Source organism: Hemisphaericaspora subhashii (assembly GCF_019202705.1).
Source record: "Hemisphaericaspora subhashii strain CBS 10753 chromosome Unknown scaffold27, whole genome shotgun sequence".
Classification (NCBI taxonomy): Eukaryota; Fungi; Ascomycota; class Pichiomycetes; order Serinales; family Debaryomycetaceae; genus Hemisphaericaspora; species Hemisphaericaspora subhashii.
In genome coordinates, this window is record NW_026057342.1 from 1 (window position 1) to 17,011 (window position 17,011).

General features: G+C 34.7%; 5 protein-coding genes across 5 annotated transcripts; 3 read left to right on the top strand and 2 right to left on the bottom strand. All coding sequences in view use genetic code 12, as the record gives it.

Moving 5' to 3' along the window:
* Positions 1–299: 299 nt before the first annotated feature.
* ARP8 (Arp8p) lies at positions 300–2,855 on the bottom strand (the record flags this gene model as incomplete). The annotated part of the gene is made up of 1 exon (XM_049407952.1): positions 300–2,855. One exon carries the CDS (start codon positions 2,853–2,855, stop codon positions 300–302), a length of 2,556 nt encoding a protein of 851 aa, XP_049262620.1.
* Positions 2,856–5,138: 2,283 nt separating this feature from the next.
* On the top strand, positions 5,139–6,113 carry LSC1 (succinate--CoA ligase (GDP-forming) subunit alpha; the record flags this gene model as incomplete). The annotated part of the gene is made up of 1 exon (XM_049407953.1): positions 5,139–6,113. One exon carries the CDS (start codon positions 5,139–5,141, stop codon positions 6,111–6,113), a length of 975 nt encoding a protein of 324 aa, XP_049262621.1.
* A 278-nt stretch (positions 6,114–6,391) lies between these two features.
* On the top strand, positions 6,392–6,877 carry J8A68_004037 (mitochondrial 37S ribosomal protein mS41; the record flags this gene model as incomplete). The annotated part of the gene is made up of 1 exon (XM_049407954.1): positions 6,392–6,877. One exon carries the CDS (start codon positions 6,392–6,394, stop codon positions 6,875–6,877), a length of 486 nt encoding a protein of 161 aa, XP_049262622.1.
* Positions 6,878–7,297: 420 nt separating this feature from the next.
* Positions 7,298–12,049, top strand: ESP1 (separase; the record flags this gene model as incomplete). Its single annotated transcript, XM_049407955.1, has 1 exon — positions 7,298–12,049. The coding sequence occupies one exon, from the start codon at positions 7,298–7,300 to the stop codon at positions 12,047–12,049; it is 4,752 nt and encodes a 1,583-aa protein (XP_049262623.1).
* An 804-nt stretch (positions 12,050–12,853) lies between these two features.
* J8A68_004039 (ISN1) lies at positions 12,854–15,455 on the bottom strand (the record flags this gene model as incomplete). Its single annotated transcript, XM_049407956.1, has 2 exons — positions 12,854–14,157; positions 14,729–15,455. The coding sequence occupies 2 exons, from the start codon at positions 15,453–15,455 to the stop codon at positions 12,854–12,856; spliced, it is 2,031 nt and encodes a 676-aa protein (XP_049262624.1).
* Between the last annotated feature and the right edge of the window lie 1,556 nt (positions 15,456–17,011).

The window sequence follows — 17,011 nt, forward strand, 5'->3', positions numbered from 1 at the left end:
AACGTAAAAGCGAATACAAAAAGCGCGAAATTCGGAAAATTCGATTCGTTTCCTACCCCAACTTGTACAACAATACCACGGCCAATTAATTTTTTGGTTGCAAAAATAAAATAGTGTCGCACTAAAGCTTCTAAAGCAATTGTCTGCAATTATGACACTGACAAACTAGTCAGCTTCATCTCTACAAAAATTGCGCCTATCCCTCTATCTCTACAACTAAGATATTAAACCAACACAACGTTATCATTGCTTCTATACTATCTAAACAAACTAATTACCTAAAAAAAGACATCAGCCCTCTAATAGTTGCAAATACTTTTATAATATAAACATCTACTACCTAACAAATCCCAATCCTTTTGAGTAATCCACATTTCATTCACAACTTTTAATCGTCCATAAACACTTCCACCTTTCCAAGTCAACATTTCTGGATCAAATTCTCGAGGTGGTGGTAATACATTAACTGGCATTAAAGTTCCTTGATCACTTATACTATCAATATATTCTAAATCTAATTTAACTTGAGTCTTAGCTTCAATTGAATCAAGTATCTCTTGTGACAATTCAACATCTTCTATTTGTTGACCTTCTTCTTGATATTTGACTTTTGCTTCGTCAATAAATTGTTGTCTCATATCATTGGTGGCTTTTATCTCCTGTTGAACATATTCAATAATTGAATCAATTGCGGTGGAAGATAAGAATTTTGGTCTCCAAATATTGATTCTATCAGTTAACATTAAATCATATCCACTAATTTTCGCCAATCCACCTCCAACTACTAATATATTATCATATAATTTCTTAATCTTACCCAAATCGGAATTCGGCGCCAATCCGGCATTGGTAATTGATTCAACAATCGCTTTTTCCAATGGGATATTATCAAGATTATCTTGTGATTGTAATGGTGGTTTTGTTAGAAGAAGTTGATTAGAGTAATTATTTAGAAGAAGACAGTTTAGTGTTATTAAGAATTGGGTACGTAATTGTTCTTGTGATTTACTATGAGGGTTATTTGGTTTACTTGAATACTGATCAGCGGCAGGTTTAATTAATCGTCCTTTGATTATTGAGTTTCGTGGTTTGGTCAGGGTAGATAAACTTGGAATTGATGTTGGTTTATCCAATTGAAATAATTGCGGGAAAAATAATCCCATGGGGGCTAACATAACTTCATCAAATACTTTAAATTCATATTTCTCAGTGGTTTCAAATGGTTTCCGTTTATAGAAATTATATATTTGAACCGCGATATCTGCATCTTGAAAAGTAATAAAATTATGTTTTAAAGTTTGTGCCAATTCCCAATCATAACTACTAACTAAATCAATATCCTTATAGGGGAATGAATTCTCTAATAATAATTTAATAAATGTTTCAGTAATTTGATCTCCTCCATAATTTAACAACATTCTTGAATCACTAATAACCATACCTTCATCAACACAACTAATACTAGTAGTCTGAGCACCGACATCAACCACACATGCACATGAAGCCCCGGCACCGAAAGTGGCAGCTACTGCTTCTTGAATTATCCCAACTCTTCCAAATCCAATGAATTTAAAAAGTATATGACACCAGGTTTCAACATACGCTTTATCATATAAGTCAGGTATCACTAACATTACTTTCAAATGTGTCAAATTCTTAATTTGTAATTTATCAAGGGAATCTAATATAATAGTAGTTAAATCACCTAATATTTCTTCAGGAGAATCATAATCTTTTGAATATTCATTAAAATTCCCATTTATAATTGGATATCTCAAAATCCAATTCTCATCCACGGGGAATTTCAATGCATCTTCACCTACGAAAGATGTTCGATTAGGATAATGTTTAATATTTATCCATTCCTTTTTATATGGATCATTATGATCGGGAATACGTTCTGGTTCTTGTTTTTTATTATAATTGGCAGCAGTTTCACGGGAATTGGGTAATACTCTACGTTTATAATATCTCATACGAGCTCGGAAATCCTTTGTAACTATTGCGCGTTGTTCATCAAACTCATCATTAAAATAAATATCTCCATCAGAATTTTCGTGTCTCTCAGGAAGAGGTTTTGATTTATCATGATGCTTAGGAGTTGATTTCTTAACTGCAATCACAGTGGGTACAGTCATGGGAACTGCATCGGTGGCTTTACCTATCCGAATAAACCCCGATCCTGGTTGTAAAATAACCACATCCCCACCGATTTTTGCCTTCTCTTGTCGAACTTCTTCTGTTTCATTTTCTTCATCTTCTTCTTCATCATCATCCGCATCTGCAGCTGTCCCCGCAGTCCCCCCACTAGCTGCAGCAGCAGCAGCGGCTTTCTCTTTCTCTTTATTCATCTCAGTTTCAATATCGTTCAAATCGAAATTATCAAAATTCTTAATATCTTCAAATTTCTTCTCATCAATCTGAGCACCCAGTTCTTTCAATTTCTTAAGTTTTTGTTGTAAGGCACGTTCAGTTCTCCAATTTCTAATAAATGAAACCTGTTCATCCTTCTTCAAATATTCCGTAAAATAATTCTTTTGATTAATTAATGGAATCGTTTTCACACTAGTTAATCCAAATCCATTTTCTTGTTCAAATCTACCAATACCGGTCTTCTTCAAATTTTGGGCAATTGTAAGTGGACGAAAGTTAGCTGGAAGAAATGCTGCAACATTATGAAGACGTGACCCAAAAAACCCGACTGATGGACCTGGTTTGTGACGTTTGGAGGATGAGTCGTCGCCATTTTCCGTGGTGGTGGTGGTGGTTGCACCAGCAGGGGTTTCATTTGCTGGGGTTTCAGTTTCGGATTTATCAGGAGAGGTTGGAGGATGTGGTTGATCCTGCAGTGACATTCTTGGTGGTGGTGTATCTGATCTGTAGGTTGTCAGAATAGTGATGGATATATTCTCGAAGGGATGGAATTTGTTTTGTTGTTGATTTGATTCCTCCTGTGATGTGCTTTGTTCTGATGGTAGGGTGAAAAAAAAAATTGTTTGGTGGAAGTTCATTTTGTATGCAGCACAATGGTTTTCGTAAGTGAGAATATGGTAACAGTGATTCTTGGTAAAATTATCAAGTAACTCTATGAATTTCCCTTTTTGAGCTCCATAAATCTGAGCAAATGGTTCAATTTTGAACAGGCGGGGGTGGAAGGAAAACAAAATAGACAATAATGTAGATTGGAGGTTTGGGTTGTAATAAATGGGTTGAGTACGTGAACATCATATATTAGAATCCGAAGTGAAAATCTTGTAGATCTAGGGATATCTAAAGATATGATTCTTTTGGAGTAGATTCTTCCAGATGTCTCATAAATAATTGGGCAAAAAGTGTGGGAGGATTTGAAGAGATGCATACGTCATTTGCATTCGCAACTCTGAATGTGCACTACATTTTACCCGCTAATTGACTTGAAAGATTATTATAAACAACGAACTATAATCAGATTGATGAAATCCTACAAGAATATAGGTATTAAAGTTGATAAAAATTTTTGAAATTAAAATATCCAGTGTCTGGCTGCAAAATTTTTTGGTTGTAAAAAGAGCCTGAACCATTTCTAGAAACCTCAACAATTTGCCAAAATGAGTAAGCCATTATCTAGATGAAAGGCTGGACTTGTCTCATATAAAAAAGTACGGACATATTATCTTCTAGGGTACGTATCAAAACTAGAGACTGTTATGCTTCAGCAGAAGATATGTCATTTGAGATGCGAGCTAATTTATTTAGTACGGTTGTGAGTATATAGCAAAGCTGAGTAAAGGAACTATTTTCACACCGATTTTGGGGCCATAAATTTGGGGCCATTGGGTCACTAGTCATGTCTGAAACCATGTATCCTATCTGGCGAGTGCACTGGAGTCGTATCTAAAAGACAAAATCAAGTCCTAGATTCGTTTCTGTTTGAAACTAATCGTCCCTCGCTATATTGGTAGATATATGAGGTACGTTTTTAAAGAAGACGGGGAACTTGTATAGTTACCTATCGTTTGTTTATAAATTGGCCATAGTGCGCGTTAAAGTTGTCGTTGCATTTTACTTAAGATTCAAAGTATGACTCTAACTTCGGTTCCAGATGTTTAGTTTATACTCAGTCTTGTTGTTTCGCCCCTTCAATTATGCTTAAACTACAGCATCAAATAGGTAGCGTTAGGTTGGATAAAAAATGATTTGGTTAATATTAAACCGTTAATCCAAAGACCCTGTCGCGATGATCTTCTCTCAATTCCAAGCAATTCTGCAGCTAACGGCATTATTCAAGACAATGCATCCTCAAGCTTTACGACAAGAAAAACTCAAATATTAAAAACATCGTCTCGATCCATAAACTCAACTCAAACAAGCTAGAGATGCTAGATATATTCAGACCACTGTTAATATCTTGCGGTTAAGATGAATGCTTGTTGCTGCTGAGATGAAAAGTCTCGTTGTTGATGGGCTTTTTTGGCTTTTCCGTACTTCGCAGTGTTGCAAATTAATGTTCTTAGTTCTCATTTGCCTGATCCCGGTAATTCTCGGAAAATTCCATTGAAGAAAAAAAACACAACAGTAAAAGGAGCCGAACGTTTTTTTGCATGTTAGAGACATAATTTTTGCTCTTTAAAATTCAACTTCATAACCTATTGCATTTCCATGTCTTAGACAATCTTGTTGCTGTTTTTACAAGTTAACAAAGAAGTAATACTTCATTAAGGAAGCCGGTGCGTGGTTTGTCATATTCATAGGCTTATTCCATTTCGGAATTATTAGGAAATGCCGATTATTGTTTTAAGTATTTGACACCTGCAACACAAAACGGTCCCAAAACTGTAAACGTTTCCCTCGGTTGTTTGCAGGTTATAGTTTGATGCCCCTCACTTTAACTGTTAGCTCGGTAGTTTTAGGACTCCCGGCGGAATCTTCACGCCCGAAACTGTAAATCCCCTCGCGTTGATGTTTTTTTTTACAGGTTTTTTTATTGGTAAAGGAAAAATATTTTTATTGTCTTCGCGCGCCCACACCTTAACGCTTTTTCATAATCTTCATAATAAACCCACCAAATTAACTTTAAAGAATTCTTGTCCAATTTTTCAAAATTTAATTCCCTTTTCTTTCTTTGAGTTCAGTTTTAATTCATTTCATATCCAAATACAATGTTGAACAAGCAATTTATTCGTGGGTTTGCCTCTTCTGCCCCAGCTAGAAACTATGCCAATACCATCAAGAATTTAAAGATCAATAAAGACACCAAGGTTATCTACCAAGGTTTCACTGGTAAGCAAGCTACCTTCCACGCCGAACAAGCTATTGCTTACGGTACTCAAGTTGTAGGTGGTATCAACCCAAAGAAGGCTGGTACTATGCACTTGGACAGACCAGTTTTTGGTTCTGTTGCTGATGCTATGAGAGAAGCCGGTGCTACTGCCACTGGTATTTTCGTCCCACCACCAGTTGCTGCTGCTGCCATTGAAGAAGCTATTGCTGCTGAAATCCCATTAGCTGTTGCCATCACTGAAGGTATTCCACAAAAGGATATGGTTAGAATTGCTCAAATTTTAAAGACTCAAGATAAGACCAGATTAGTTGGTCCAAATTGTCCAGGTATTATTGCCCCAGATCAATGTAAGATTGGTATTATGCCTTCTTCTATCCACAAGAGAGGTAGAGTCGGTGTTATCTCCAGATCTGGTACTTTAACTTATGAAGCTGTTGCTCAAACCACTGCTGTTGGTTTAGGTCAATCTTTAGTCATTGGTATGGGTGGTGATCCATTCCCAGGTACTAACTTCATTGATGCCTTAACTTTATTCTTAAATGATGCTGAAACTGAAGGTATTATCTTAATTGGTGAAATTGGTGGTAGTGCTGAAGAAGAAGCTTCTGAATTCTTGAAGCAACACAACTTGACCAGACCAGATGGTCCAAAACCCGTTGTTTCTTTCATTGCCGGTGTCTCCGCTCCTCCAGGTAGAAGAATGGGTCACGCTGGTGCCATCGTTGCCGGTGGTAAGGGTGATGCTAAATCCAAGATTGCTGCATTAGAATCTGCTGGTGTTGTTGTTGAACAATCCCCAGCTAGATTAGGTAAATCCTTGTATGAAGAATTCAAGGTCAAGGGTTTATTGTAAATTTAGTATGATTTAGAGTAAAAAGGAAAATATTATTTAAATTAGCTTGTCATCTTTAGATTTTTATATATATAATTTATATTTCGAAATAAGGAACCATCATGTATATGTTGATCAATAACTACCAAGTATTGATCTGATAGGGTCTGCATATAAAAATTAATAAAATGGGATGTGCACTACCCTTGAAAAAATTTAACTCTCTACACCTTTGAAAATTTTTGAACAAATAGAACATTGAATATTCGAATCATAATCATCAGGTAGAAATTATACAAATGTTGAGATCATTACTCGGGGTTCAAAGTATACGCAGTATTGCGAGACAAACTATAACTAAACCAATCCTTCCAGTTTCATTTTCTTTTATAAATAGACAATTTTCCTCATCACCAATAGCATACAGAATTAATACATCCACAAGAACCAAAGAGAATGTTCATGATTTAGAAACTTTCTTAACATTGATTGGTCGTAACTGCATTGAACATAAAGAATTATTCGAAAATGATTTAGAAACGTTTTTGGCCACGACATCCAAAAAAATGAAAAATATGGGTATTGATACACGTACTAGAAGATACTTGTTAAGATGGAAGCATAAATTCGTGAATGACTTAGAACCATTGAGAGAACATAAAAGAGGAGTAAAGAAGAATGGAGGTGAAAGAAAGGCTAAAGCGGTATTGGCTAGAAAGAAGGCTCTTGCAAGAAGGGAAGCTCTTGAAAATGCTGGTGAAGAAACTGAAGACAGAATATTCTAGACAGGTTAAGAATATTGTAGTAATTAGTTTACTATAGAGTGTATGATAAAGTTTTAGTCAGGTGATCTTTTGTACATATTATTTATAAAGTCACTGATTAGTTGTTGATCTTAATCAAAATCTGTACATAATAAAATATCAAAAATAATAAGTAATTAGAATTTTGCATAAACATATGAAAGATTCAATCAGCTTTGATTGACTACCGTTAATTCTCCTCTTCCTGTAGAAAATGTACGTGAAACAAGATTCAAGTTGTCCCTCTCTTTGATTGAATGAGTTTTGGCCCTGCGTAAGGTGCTACCAGAAAATTACCGTGATTGTTTTTTTTGTTTACCTTTTTGTAAAGAATTCCATAAATCGATCTTCTTTTTTACAACCACAAACAACAAACAGTAATTATTCCTTATAAATGTCAATATGAAAGATATATCTATAGATCCGAAGGTATTGTCCTTCGTCCAGTCACAATCCACTGTCCCATTAAGTCCTTCAAAACGAAGTAACATACCCCAGCATGATATGAAAGCATTGGAGTCATCATGTCTCCTCTCAATCAATACCCATATACTGAATGGACTGGCTATTTCTAATATCCAATTAATGAATATGAATTTCAATTGTTTATATTTAATCTATCAGAACAATGGAGAACTTTTGATTGGAATAATAAAGAAGCATCAACTATATGTTGTCAAATTACTTGAATCAAAACAAGTTGAAGAAGCTATAAACCAATTGATACTGATATTCCAACAAATATGCAATGTCTTAGATATTAAAACCAGCACAATTGATGTGGATACAATCTTATTAGGAGTGCCTCATACAGACGTTAATGACGATCAAATCGTACAAATTGTTAATTCCTTTCATCTTTTCGTTTTACAAAGCGTACTACAATATGCTTCCAAAAACTTCAAGTCAATAATAACCAATACAGATAGCATAGTTCAATTAGCATCATTAAAGATAGTTCCTGAATTGTTTTTGCATGGTAGTAATTTTCGAAAGTGGTTAGTGATGATGATTGTTAGTTCGGATAAATATCATAGAAACTGTATAAAAATGCTTCAAGGTTACATCAAAGTATTTTCAATTATCAAACTTGAAAAATTCGCTGCGTTGAAATCATGTTTTCAATTGAAACTTATGGAGTATACAAAAGACTTTGACAAGTTGGATGAAATACAAGTTTTTCCGGAATTAATACCGTACCTAAACGATTCAAAAAGTATTCCAAATATTGAAAGACTAATCGCAAAACTCGATCCTGCCGCTCATAGTGATATTCTACATCTATTGGAAAATTGTACGACTATCGATGCGGTACATAGCCTTCAGATTAAATTGTTGGGTTCTGCAAAGCTTATAGATGATCAGAAGTTATTGAAAACCATGACAACGATAAAGTTAAGAAATGATTGCGTTGGACAGAATCTCGCACTTGCGTTGTCCTCCTTCTTTGCCCATGCTTCTACTGGACTGACACTGTGGCTGCCATTACATCTTCTGGTCCTTGATTTATTAACCATATATGCTCGTGATTCATTGCAGTCCAACATAGTATTTACTGGCATGGAACAGATGTTACAGAATTTATATGTTGCATTACTGAAATTCAAGCAACTTAAAAGAATACGAAACCTTTCAAACTTGCTGTTTAATATAGGTAATAGATCCAATAGTAGTACATGGTGGCAGCTCTCCATTAGAATGGAATGCTTTATTATGGACTTAGAACGTACAGAACAAAACTTCAAACAATTATCAAGCAAATTTCATAGATTGGCAAATTCTATAGATGATTGCTCAGAAGGGTTAAAACTGTTTTTAAAATGCAATCAGACTTTTGTGGATAAATATGATTATGAACAAATTGTGCATGATAAATTAACTATCCAAGCAATATGCAAGATGTTTACTACACGCCCGGAACTAGCTGTAACCTTAAATGCACTCGAAGATAAATTCAAATCGAGTATTACATGCAGAATGTTTGATGTTTTTGAAAGAACCAATGATGCAGCTCTGAAAACCATTGTCTGTAATGCTATTATGAAGAATTTATCTTTTGTTGATGAATACTACGAGCAAAGAGTTCAATATAGATATTATGATATAAATGGCATTGACAACTATTTACAATTGAGTATCTCCTCGTCCGCCAATTCCTTGATTCTTGCAGGGTTTCAAGTTCAAAAGTTGATGAATTTTGGCTGGGATGAGCTTGTTCTTGAGGAATGTATATACAACGTACAATCTTGGCTAAGTCATAGGCATACTAATCTATCATCATTTGAGGTTCAGATTTTAAACCAAGTGTTGGCATATTTCAAGTATAATGGGTTAACGGGAAAGATAATTCAAATAATCGAACTTTGCAAGAATAATCAAACTCTTACTCCTGAACTATTGGTCTTATTGGATTCGGAACTATCTCAAGCGTTAACAAAGTTATCTTTGCACATCCAGTGTGCTGAATCACTTACCGAATTGAACAAACTGTTGAAACAACAGAATTTGACCACTTTAAGAGAAGCCATAAACTTCAATCTACTTCAGCTTGAATATTGTATTGAATCAAAGAACGTCACCAAAGCAAGAGAAATGTTTTCCAAAGTATTAAAAACATTCCAATCGAGACAAGAATTCAAGCTAGACGGGACTAGTAAGTTCCCTGTCGAACAAAGGTTCCAAAATTTCCTTCTTGTAGGGAGATTCCAATTACTTGCAGCAAAATTGAATCAAGCATTGAACTTACCCGTGGAAGCCTTTTTAAATGCCAAGTTGGCAATACAGTTATCTGGCTCAGTTATCAAGAAAAGTGGACCAAACATACAAAAAAGGACTTTTAATGAGTTGAAATGGGGAATCACACATTTACTCTTTCAATCATATAATATGATAGTTGATCTACTTGGACAATTAGGTATCTCAAGAGATATTCCGTTTTATTTGAGAGAGTTCAAGAAAGTGAATGACGCAAACATGATTCCTGTGGTTAATTGTGTTAATAGCTTCAGAATGGGAATCGATGGAATTATCATGAAGAATGAGAGTTATCGCGAGCATTTGCAATCAGCAGAAAATCTTGCCTATGAAATTGTGAGTGGTAACTTTACAACCCAGCAATATCGTTGCTTTGCCAATCTGTTGTTGAGAACTGCAAAGCATGAAGAAGTTCAATATCCCAAATTTTCGTCGTGGCAGGATATCCCCTTTTTGAACAATTTATATGAATTGGAATCTAATAAAGAGATAGAGTGGAAGTATTTATATGGCACGTTTTTGAATATTCCAGTGCAAATAGAGTCCAACAATAAAGATGTATTATCGCAAGTGATTGATTTCAAAAATGAGCTTGCATTTTGTGAAACTTTACTTTCTGAACATGCACTATTGACTAATATGAAGTCTACCGTCAAGTTCCTTCCTGCTGTATGCCAAGGTACGGTGCATCCCACACCTCAACAAATTGAAATTCTCAACAAATTGGTTGGTTTGAAATCCAGAATTCTTAGTGTATCGACTATTCGTCTTCCGATTTTTGTGTACAGAGATTTAACATATTTGTTGCATAGATGCTTATGTCTCATTTCTTCAATGACAATTTTCAAGAATGATGGTAACTTGCTTGAAGATGTGTATTTCAGGCAAGATTGGCTCAATACTACAATGTTCAATAATGAAAGAGAGTTGAATGAAAATGACAGAGCTGATTTACTACCCAAACATATAACCGAGCCAAATATTAAGCAATTGGACGAAATGTGCACAAACTTCCATGTCGATTTGAATCTTTATTTACCTTCCAGCTGGTCAATCGTAACCATTGATATTTGCTCACATACTGGAGATTTGTTAATATCTAAAATCAAGAAAGGTAATTCACCTGTTTATGTTAGGTTACCACTATCAAGATTTGATACAAGAGAACCAACAGAAAAGGTACTTACTTTTGAAGAATTGAAGGACAAATTCAACACCATTATACAAGAGAGTGATCTTTCTACAAAGCAGATCACTACATCTAAAGTTGTCACTAAGGAAGATAGAAAGAGTTGGTGGAAGTTGAGGTTTGGATTAGATTATAGATTAGAGAGCATCTTAAATTATGTCGAAAAGTATTGGATTGGTGGATTTTCTGGATTATTTGCGAATTTTGACGAAGGTACTTTGTTTACCAAATTCAGGCTGGATTTATTAAACTTGTTGGCTAGATATTTACCAACTAGAATAGGTCAATCACCGTTGGTTGAATTTGATGATGCTATTATTAGATCAATTTACTGTTTAGAAAGGTACTCTCGTGAAGCAGTTGATGATTTACTTTATTTCTTAATTGATAACTTGAAATTCCACGGAGAAAACAATGAATATGATTCAATAAACTTTGAAAAATTACATGCCTCATTTAAGCTTTTGATAGATAAGTACAATAGCTTGAGATTCAAAAATTCGAAAGAGCATCTTGTGCTCATTCCAAGCTCCAAATGTTCATTTTTTCCCTGGGAATCTTTAGGATTCCTTAAGTCAAAGTCAGTGACAAGAATGCCCTCGGTGTCAATGTTAATTGAATTACTTAAATCACAGTCAAATCTTTCAATAGAGGCAAATTCTGATTTATATTACTTGATTAACCCTGGTGGAGATTTAGTTAGGTCTGAAGAAAGATTCAAGCAATATTTTGAGCTGAAAGGTTTGTGGAAAGGAATAGTCGGAAGAAAGCCTGATCCAGATATGATACTTCAAGACATCACAAATTCTCAATTGTTTATCTATATAGGTCACGGTGGCTGTGATCAATACTTTAGGGTCAATTCATTATTCAAGATGTGCTTGAAATCTAACAAACGTCTTCCACCTAGTTTGTTGCTCGGTTGTTCCTCGGGTGTATTACAAGATAATGGGCTTTTTGAACCTTCGGGTAATATTTACAATTGGCTCATTTGTAAGGCTCCTATGGTGTTGGTTAATCTTTGGGATGTGACTGATAAGGACATCGATACATTCACTATGTCGGTGTTTGAAAATTGGGGTTTGATTCATCCTCTGACGAAGACAGTTGATTTTGCAGAAGCTGTGAAAATGAGTAGAGATCGATGTACGTTGAATTATTTAAACGGGGCCGCACCAGTCGTGTATGGACTCCCCCTAATGTTAGAATGATTATATAGATAATTAATATACAGGATAAAGATAATTTCAATATTCAAATGAGGATGAAAGATTTCATCAAGGTTTGATCATTGTCGAAGGATGTACCTCTGTTTTAATATTTTTCTTAATAACCAATTAACTGAAGTGCAGATTGATTTTTGTTTTAGCTAGTTATCTCTTCTCTTTTTGTGTTAATTGTAGTCAATTGTTATGATCAACTACATCATAGTAGTAATCTTAAGAAATTGATACTTTCAATTATATCAAAGAGCTATTTTTCCAGTTTTGTTGGTACAGAATTTGAAATCTACAGTTTTTTTTTTGCAGCCAAAGTTGCAAATTTTTGAAATATTATGCAGAAATTTGAAACAACATTACTCACTCATTTTTTATCAAAACCTCTCAGAACTTCATAGATGAGTAGAAGTGTTGACTTAGACTATAATCAAGTGTTGTATATTGAAAATTATCCAGTATTAGACACAATTATACATCAAAATAAAATTTCTTGGTCACGTGACTACTCAGAAAGCCGTTCGTTGGAAAAAATCAAAAATTTGCAAATAAGGCAACTTGTCCGAGCGGTTAAGGAGAAAGACTTGAAATCTTTTGGGCTATGCCCGCGCAGGTTCGAGTCCTGCAGTTGTCGTTATTTTTTTGTTTCAGTTACAGTTCAAACTAGAACAACTAATCCTTTCACCAGGGACATAACTTTCGTTTAAAATGTTATTTTTTGTTTGTATATTAAGCTTTATAAATATCTATAGAATTTGAATTTTTTTTTGGGGCAACATAGTTCAAGGAAAAAATCAATCACAGCGAAAATTCAATCAAATCGTCCAAGATTGCCACGGTTTCACGAGGACTTGCAATCCACGCGGTACAAGCTGCCATTCTTGCCTTGAAATCATTGGCACCTATGCTTGCAAACTGATCCCCAATATGCAAACTTTCCGCTTTTCCAATTGGACAATTTTTGGGCTGGTCATCACGACAGAGATATTTCTGTAATGATTCAACCCCAAGTGCTTTATCTCCAATATCGACCCAGACATCACTACCACCATTAAATGCACAGACCTCTATATCACTACTACAAAAAGCTTCTGATGGACTGACATATGTTGTGGCATTTCTAAGAATAATCGAAAGCTTGTTGGAGCAAGATAATACCATTTCCTCCAATTGTTCTCTTAAGATTTTACAACCCTCATTTGGTATAATACCTACTGATCGTTCCTTTCTCACAATGCTTGTTGTTTTTTCTATATCAAATTTAGATCTTAAATGAGTCAAGTGCTTGTGGACTGTTGAAATAATATAATCAATCTTATCTTTATCCCAATCCCTCATTCTTGGTAATAACCACTCATCAGTGGATATGAATTTCAATCCTTTAAAGTCACAGCTGTATCTAAAAAGATAATTTGATTCTGCTCCCATAACCATAAAGTTTTCTCTCTGCTTTGGGTTTAATGCACAATCCTCAGAATTGAAATAATCAATTAATCCTTTTAATCTTTCATAGTACTTCTCAGCACCACTTTGGCCCGGATAACCTGCGGCTGTGACAACAGCAACAAATAAATCCATAGATAATAACTTTACCAACCTACTTACAACAGCATCATCTTGACGCAATGATTTACCATCGTCATACAATGTAACATCCCCATCAAAAGTGACTAGCTTTAACAGCTGATCTTGCTGCGCTTTGTGTAGCCTAGTGAGTGCCATTATTTGCGCGGTGTTTAAGATCATACGAACATCATTAAACGAAGGACTTACCAATCTTCTTTTCGAAATAGCTCTACGCTCATCTTCCAATAAGAATGCATCGGCCAACGGCAAAGAAGTGAAAAACCTCCCCAAAGATGGAACTAATTTTCTTAATCTACTTCTAGATTGACTATCGGGATTTTGATCATTAAGTTCATCAATGAAAATTGTATGTTCAATTAATTTCTCAACATCATAAAATATCTCCAAATATCTCTTCTGACATTCTTTAGCAACAAGCTGTTCATGACTTTCCATATATGATTCTGAACTTTCTTCTGGAGTTTTCCCACGAATATATTCAAAATGCTCAACATCAGCATGAAGAACAAATGGTCCTGCCAAAAGCCCCTTAATCCATTGTTACTTGAGCAGTGCTGCTACGGAGAAATTACGTATAAGGTGAGATATAGAACTAGTCATCCTAATGAATACTATAAGCTAATTCGAGACCCAATGGTGATTAATGGAATTGGAAAATGAAAAGTCAAAGAAGAAAAACGTGGAGGAACATGTCTAAAAAAAGATGTGGGCATCTTTGCTGTTTTGTGTTCGAAAATTTCAGGGTAAGAGAACAAATTAAGATTTGCGGCCAAAATTTAACAATGAAAAAACAATTTGATAATTTCAATGTCAACCACTAGCCCAGGGCATAATGTGTAATTACCTCATCTCAACGTGTGTCANAATTTGATAATTTCAATGTCAACCACTAGCCCAGGGCATAATGTGTAATTACCTCATCTCAACGTGTGTCAAATATTCTACAAGAGTTTATTTTATCGTATTTATAACTTTTCATTACACCCAAATAAAATAGAGAACCGAATTAAACTAAATTACATAACATTTTTGAACTAGAAACAGTTTAAAAAAAAATAGAAGAAATTTACTACTTTATTTATAAACCATGTTGAGCTCTTCTTCTGTCTCTTTCTTCAGAAATAGACAACTTAATACCCTTACCCTTTGGTAAAGATACATATGGCTTGCCGGCTTCAGCACCAATAACAAAGACATTAGTCATTCTAGTAACGAATTCATTTCCTAAAGAATCTTTAATATGAACCAAGTCGAAACCACCATTGTGTCTTTCAGTGTGGACAATAATACCAACTCTACCCAAGTTACGACCACCAGTGACCATAACTAATCTACCGTGATCAAACTTAATATAGTCAGAAATCTTACCAGTGGCTAAATCAATCTTAACGGTGTCATTAACTTTAATCAATGGATCTGGGTATCTCAAGGTTCTACCATCGTGGGTAACAACATAAGGAACACCCCTCTTACCTAATTGGACCTTCTTAACTTTACCTAATTTGTAAGCAGCTTCTTCAGCAGAAATTCTGTGAACAGCAAATCTACCTTTAACATCATAGATTAATCTAAAGTGTTCATTGGTAGCTTCTAAACTGATAACATCCATGAAACCAGCTGGGAAAGTAGGATCAGTTCTGACTTTACCGTCAACCTTAACATGTTGTTGCATCAAGATAGCCTTGACTTCTCTACCGTTTAAGGCATACTTAAGTCTGTTTCTTAAGAAAACAACCAATGGTAAGGATTCTCTCAATTTGTGTGGACCAGCAGATGGTCTTGGAGCATAAGCACCAGACAATTTGTCCAACATCCAATGGGATGGAGCTGCTAATCTTTTCAAGTGTTTCTTTCTAAAAAGATGTTAGTGGGGAATATTCTAAAAGAATCTACGATTGTATAACGTGAAAAAAGTCAAAATCTAATAGAGGAAGGGTGTTTTACGCCTGTTGCGATCATTATTTCATTGATATAATTTCTTCTCCATTGACTTGTTCTCTGAACTCTTATGGTCCAAATACCAATGTCAACTTCAAAAAAATAAAGATAGCTCCACTTCACAATCAACATCAAACCAGATCAATTTGCTCCGGATTGAAAGTTCATAGGTGATAAAGGATATACCTCAAATAATATCAACAAAATAAATCACGACAAGGCTCCCTTCCAAGCCAATTTAAAAAAATTGGCTGGTATACCATGGAAAATAAATTCCATGGGTTTACTTCGAATGTTTCCCAGCCCAAACATATAAAAGAATATGCTTGGTGTACTTTATTCATATTAGATTTTGTCATTTCTTCACAAACAATCAAGATTGTCTGTTATCTGTATGCCCGGAGAACGGTAAAACACTAATAAGAATCTATCAATTCCTTTTCCCAAAAGAAAAAGTGAAGTTCAATGGAAAATTTTTTATTTGTTTCAACCAATTTATACACAGATTCTTTTTCACTTGAAAATTTTTTTAAGAGTGAACTAAGAGGTTTAAATTACACGAAATTAGGGCTCCAACCCTAATTCTATAATTTGTTCACACCTACTAACACTACAATACCACAAGTCTGAATAGCTGTACCATATTGAGAGAAGAGTAATGAAGAATAATAGGCACATGATTGCTTTGGCTCATATCTAATTAAAAGATTAGGAGAGTCATCATTCTTTACCGAAAGAGACCTTTCCTGGTATGTTTCAGTGTTAAAGTTGAGAAGTTGTATTTTACATACTTTTAAAACACCAAGTGCTATTAATAATTTGTTCTACATTCCAATTGTGGAAATATTCTGAATATTCTGTAATGATTCCACTTTATCCCAATTGATACTGTGGCTCTTCGTATCAGAAGAGGGGAGAAGTACTTCCTCATAGGAGCAGGATATCAAATAGGAGCAATATGATGGCACGGAGTACAAGGCAAAAGAGGGCCAGCTAGGCGATACCTATCCACAGAAAGCTATCCAACATGTATAATACAACTTTCTGCATTCCAGTTCATTATATGCCAAGGAAATGAAACTTACAAAGGAATAGGAGTTGAAAATTGAAAGATATCGTTTCAAATTATCTGGATATGACTAATTTTTGCAACATTTTTAAATGACTTGTAAACAACAAACGCTGGCGTCATTGAAATAAAAATAATAATGTTGCATTTTCCACATTGTCCAATTTTCTGTGGTTGAGAGTTTTTTTGATAAGAATTTAGTTAAACAATGAAAGAGAGAAAATGGAGAAAATCTTCTCCACATTTGAAAATTAATTTGTTAACCTTTTTTTAAGTTCCTTATCGGAAAAATTACTCAATTAAACTTTAAATTTTCATTTGATTTTGTGTGTCATATTTTGTTGTCAGTTGGGGAAATAAAA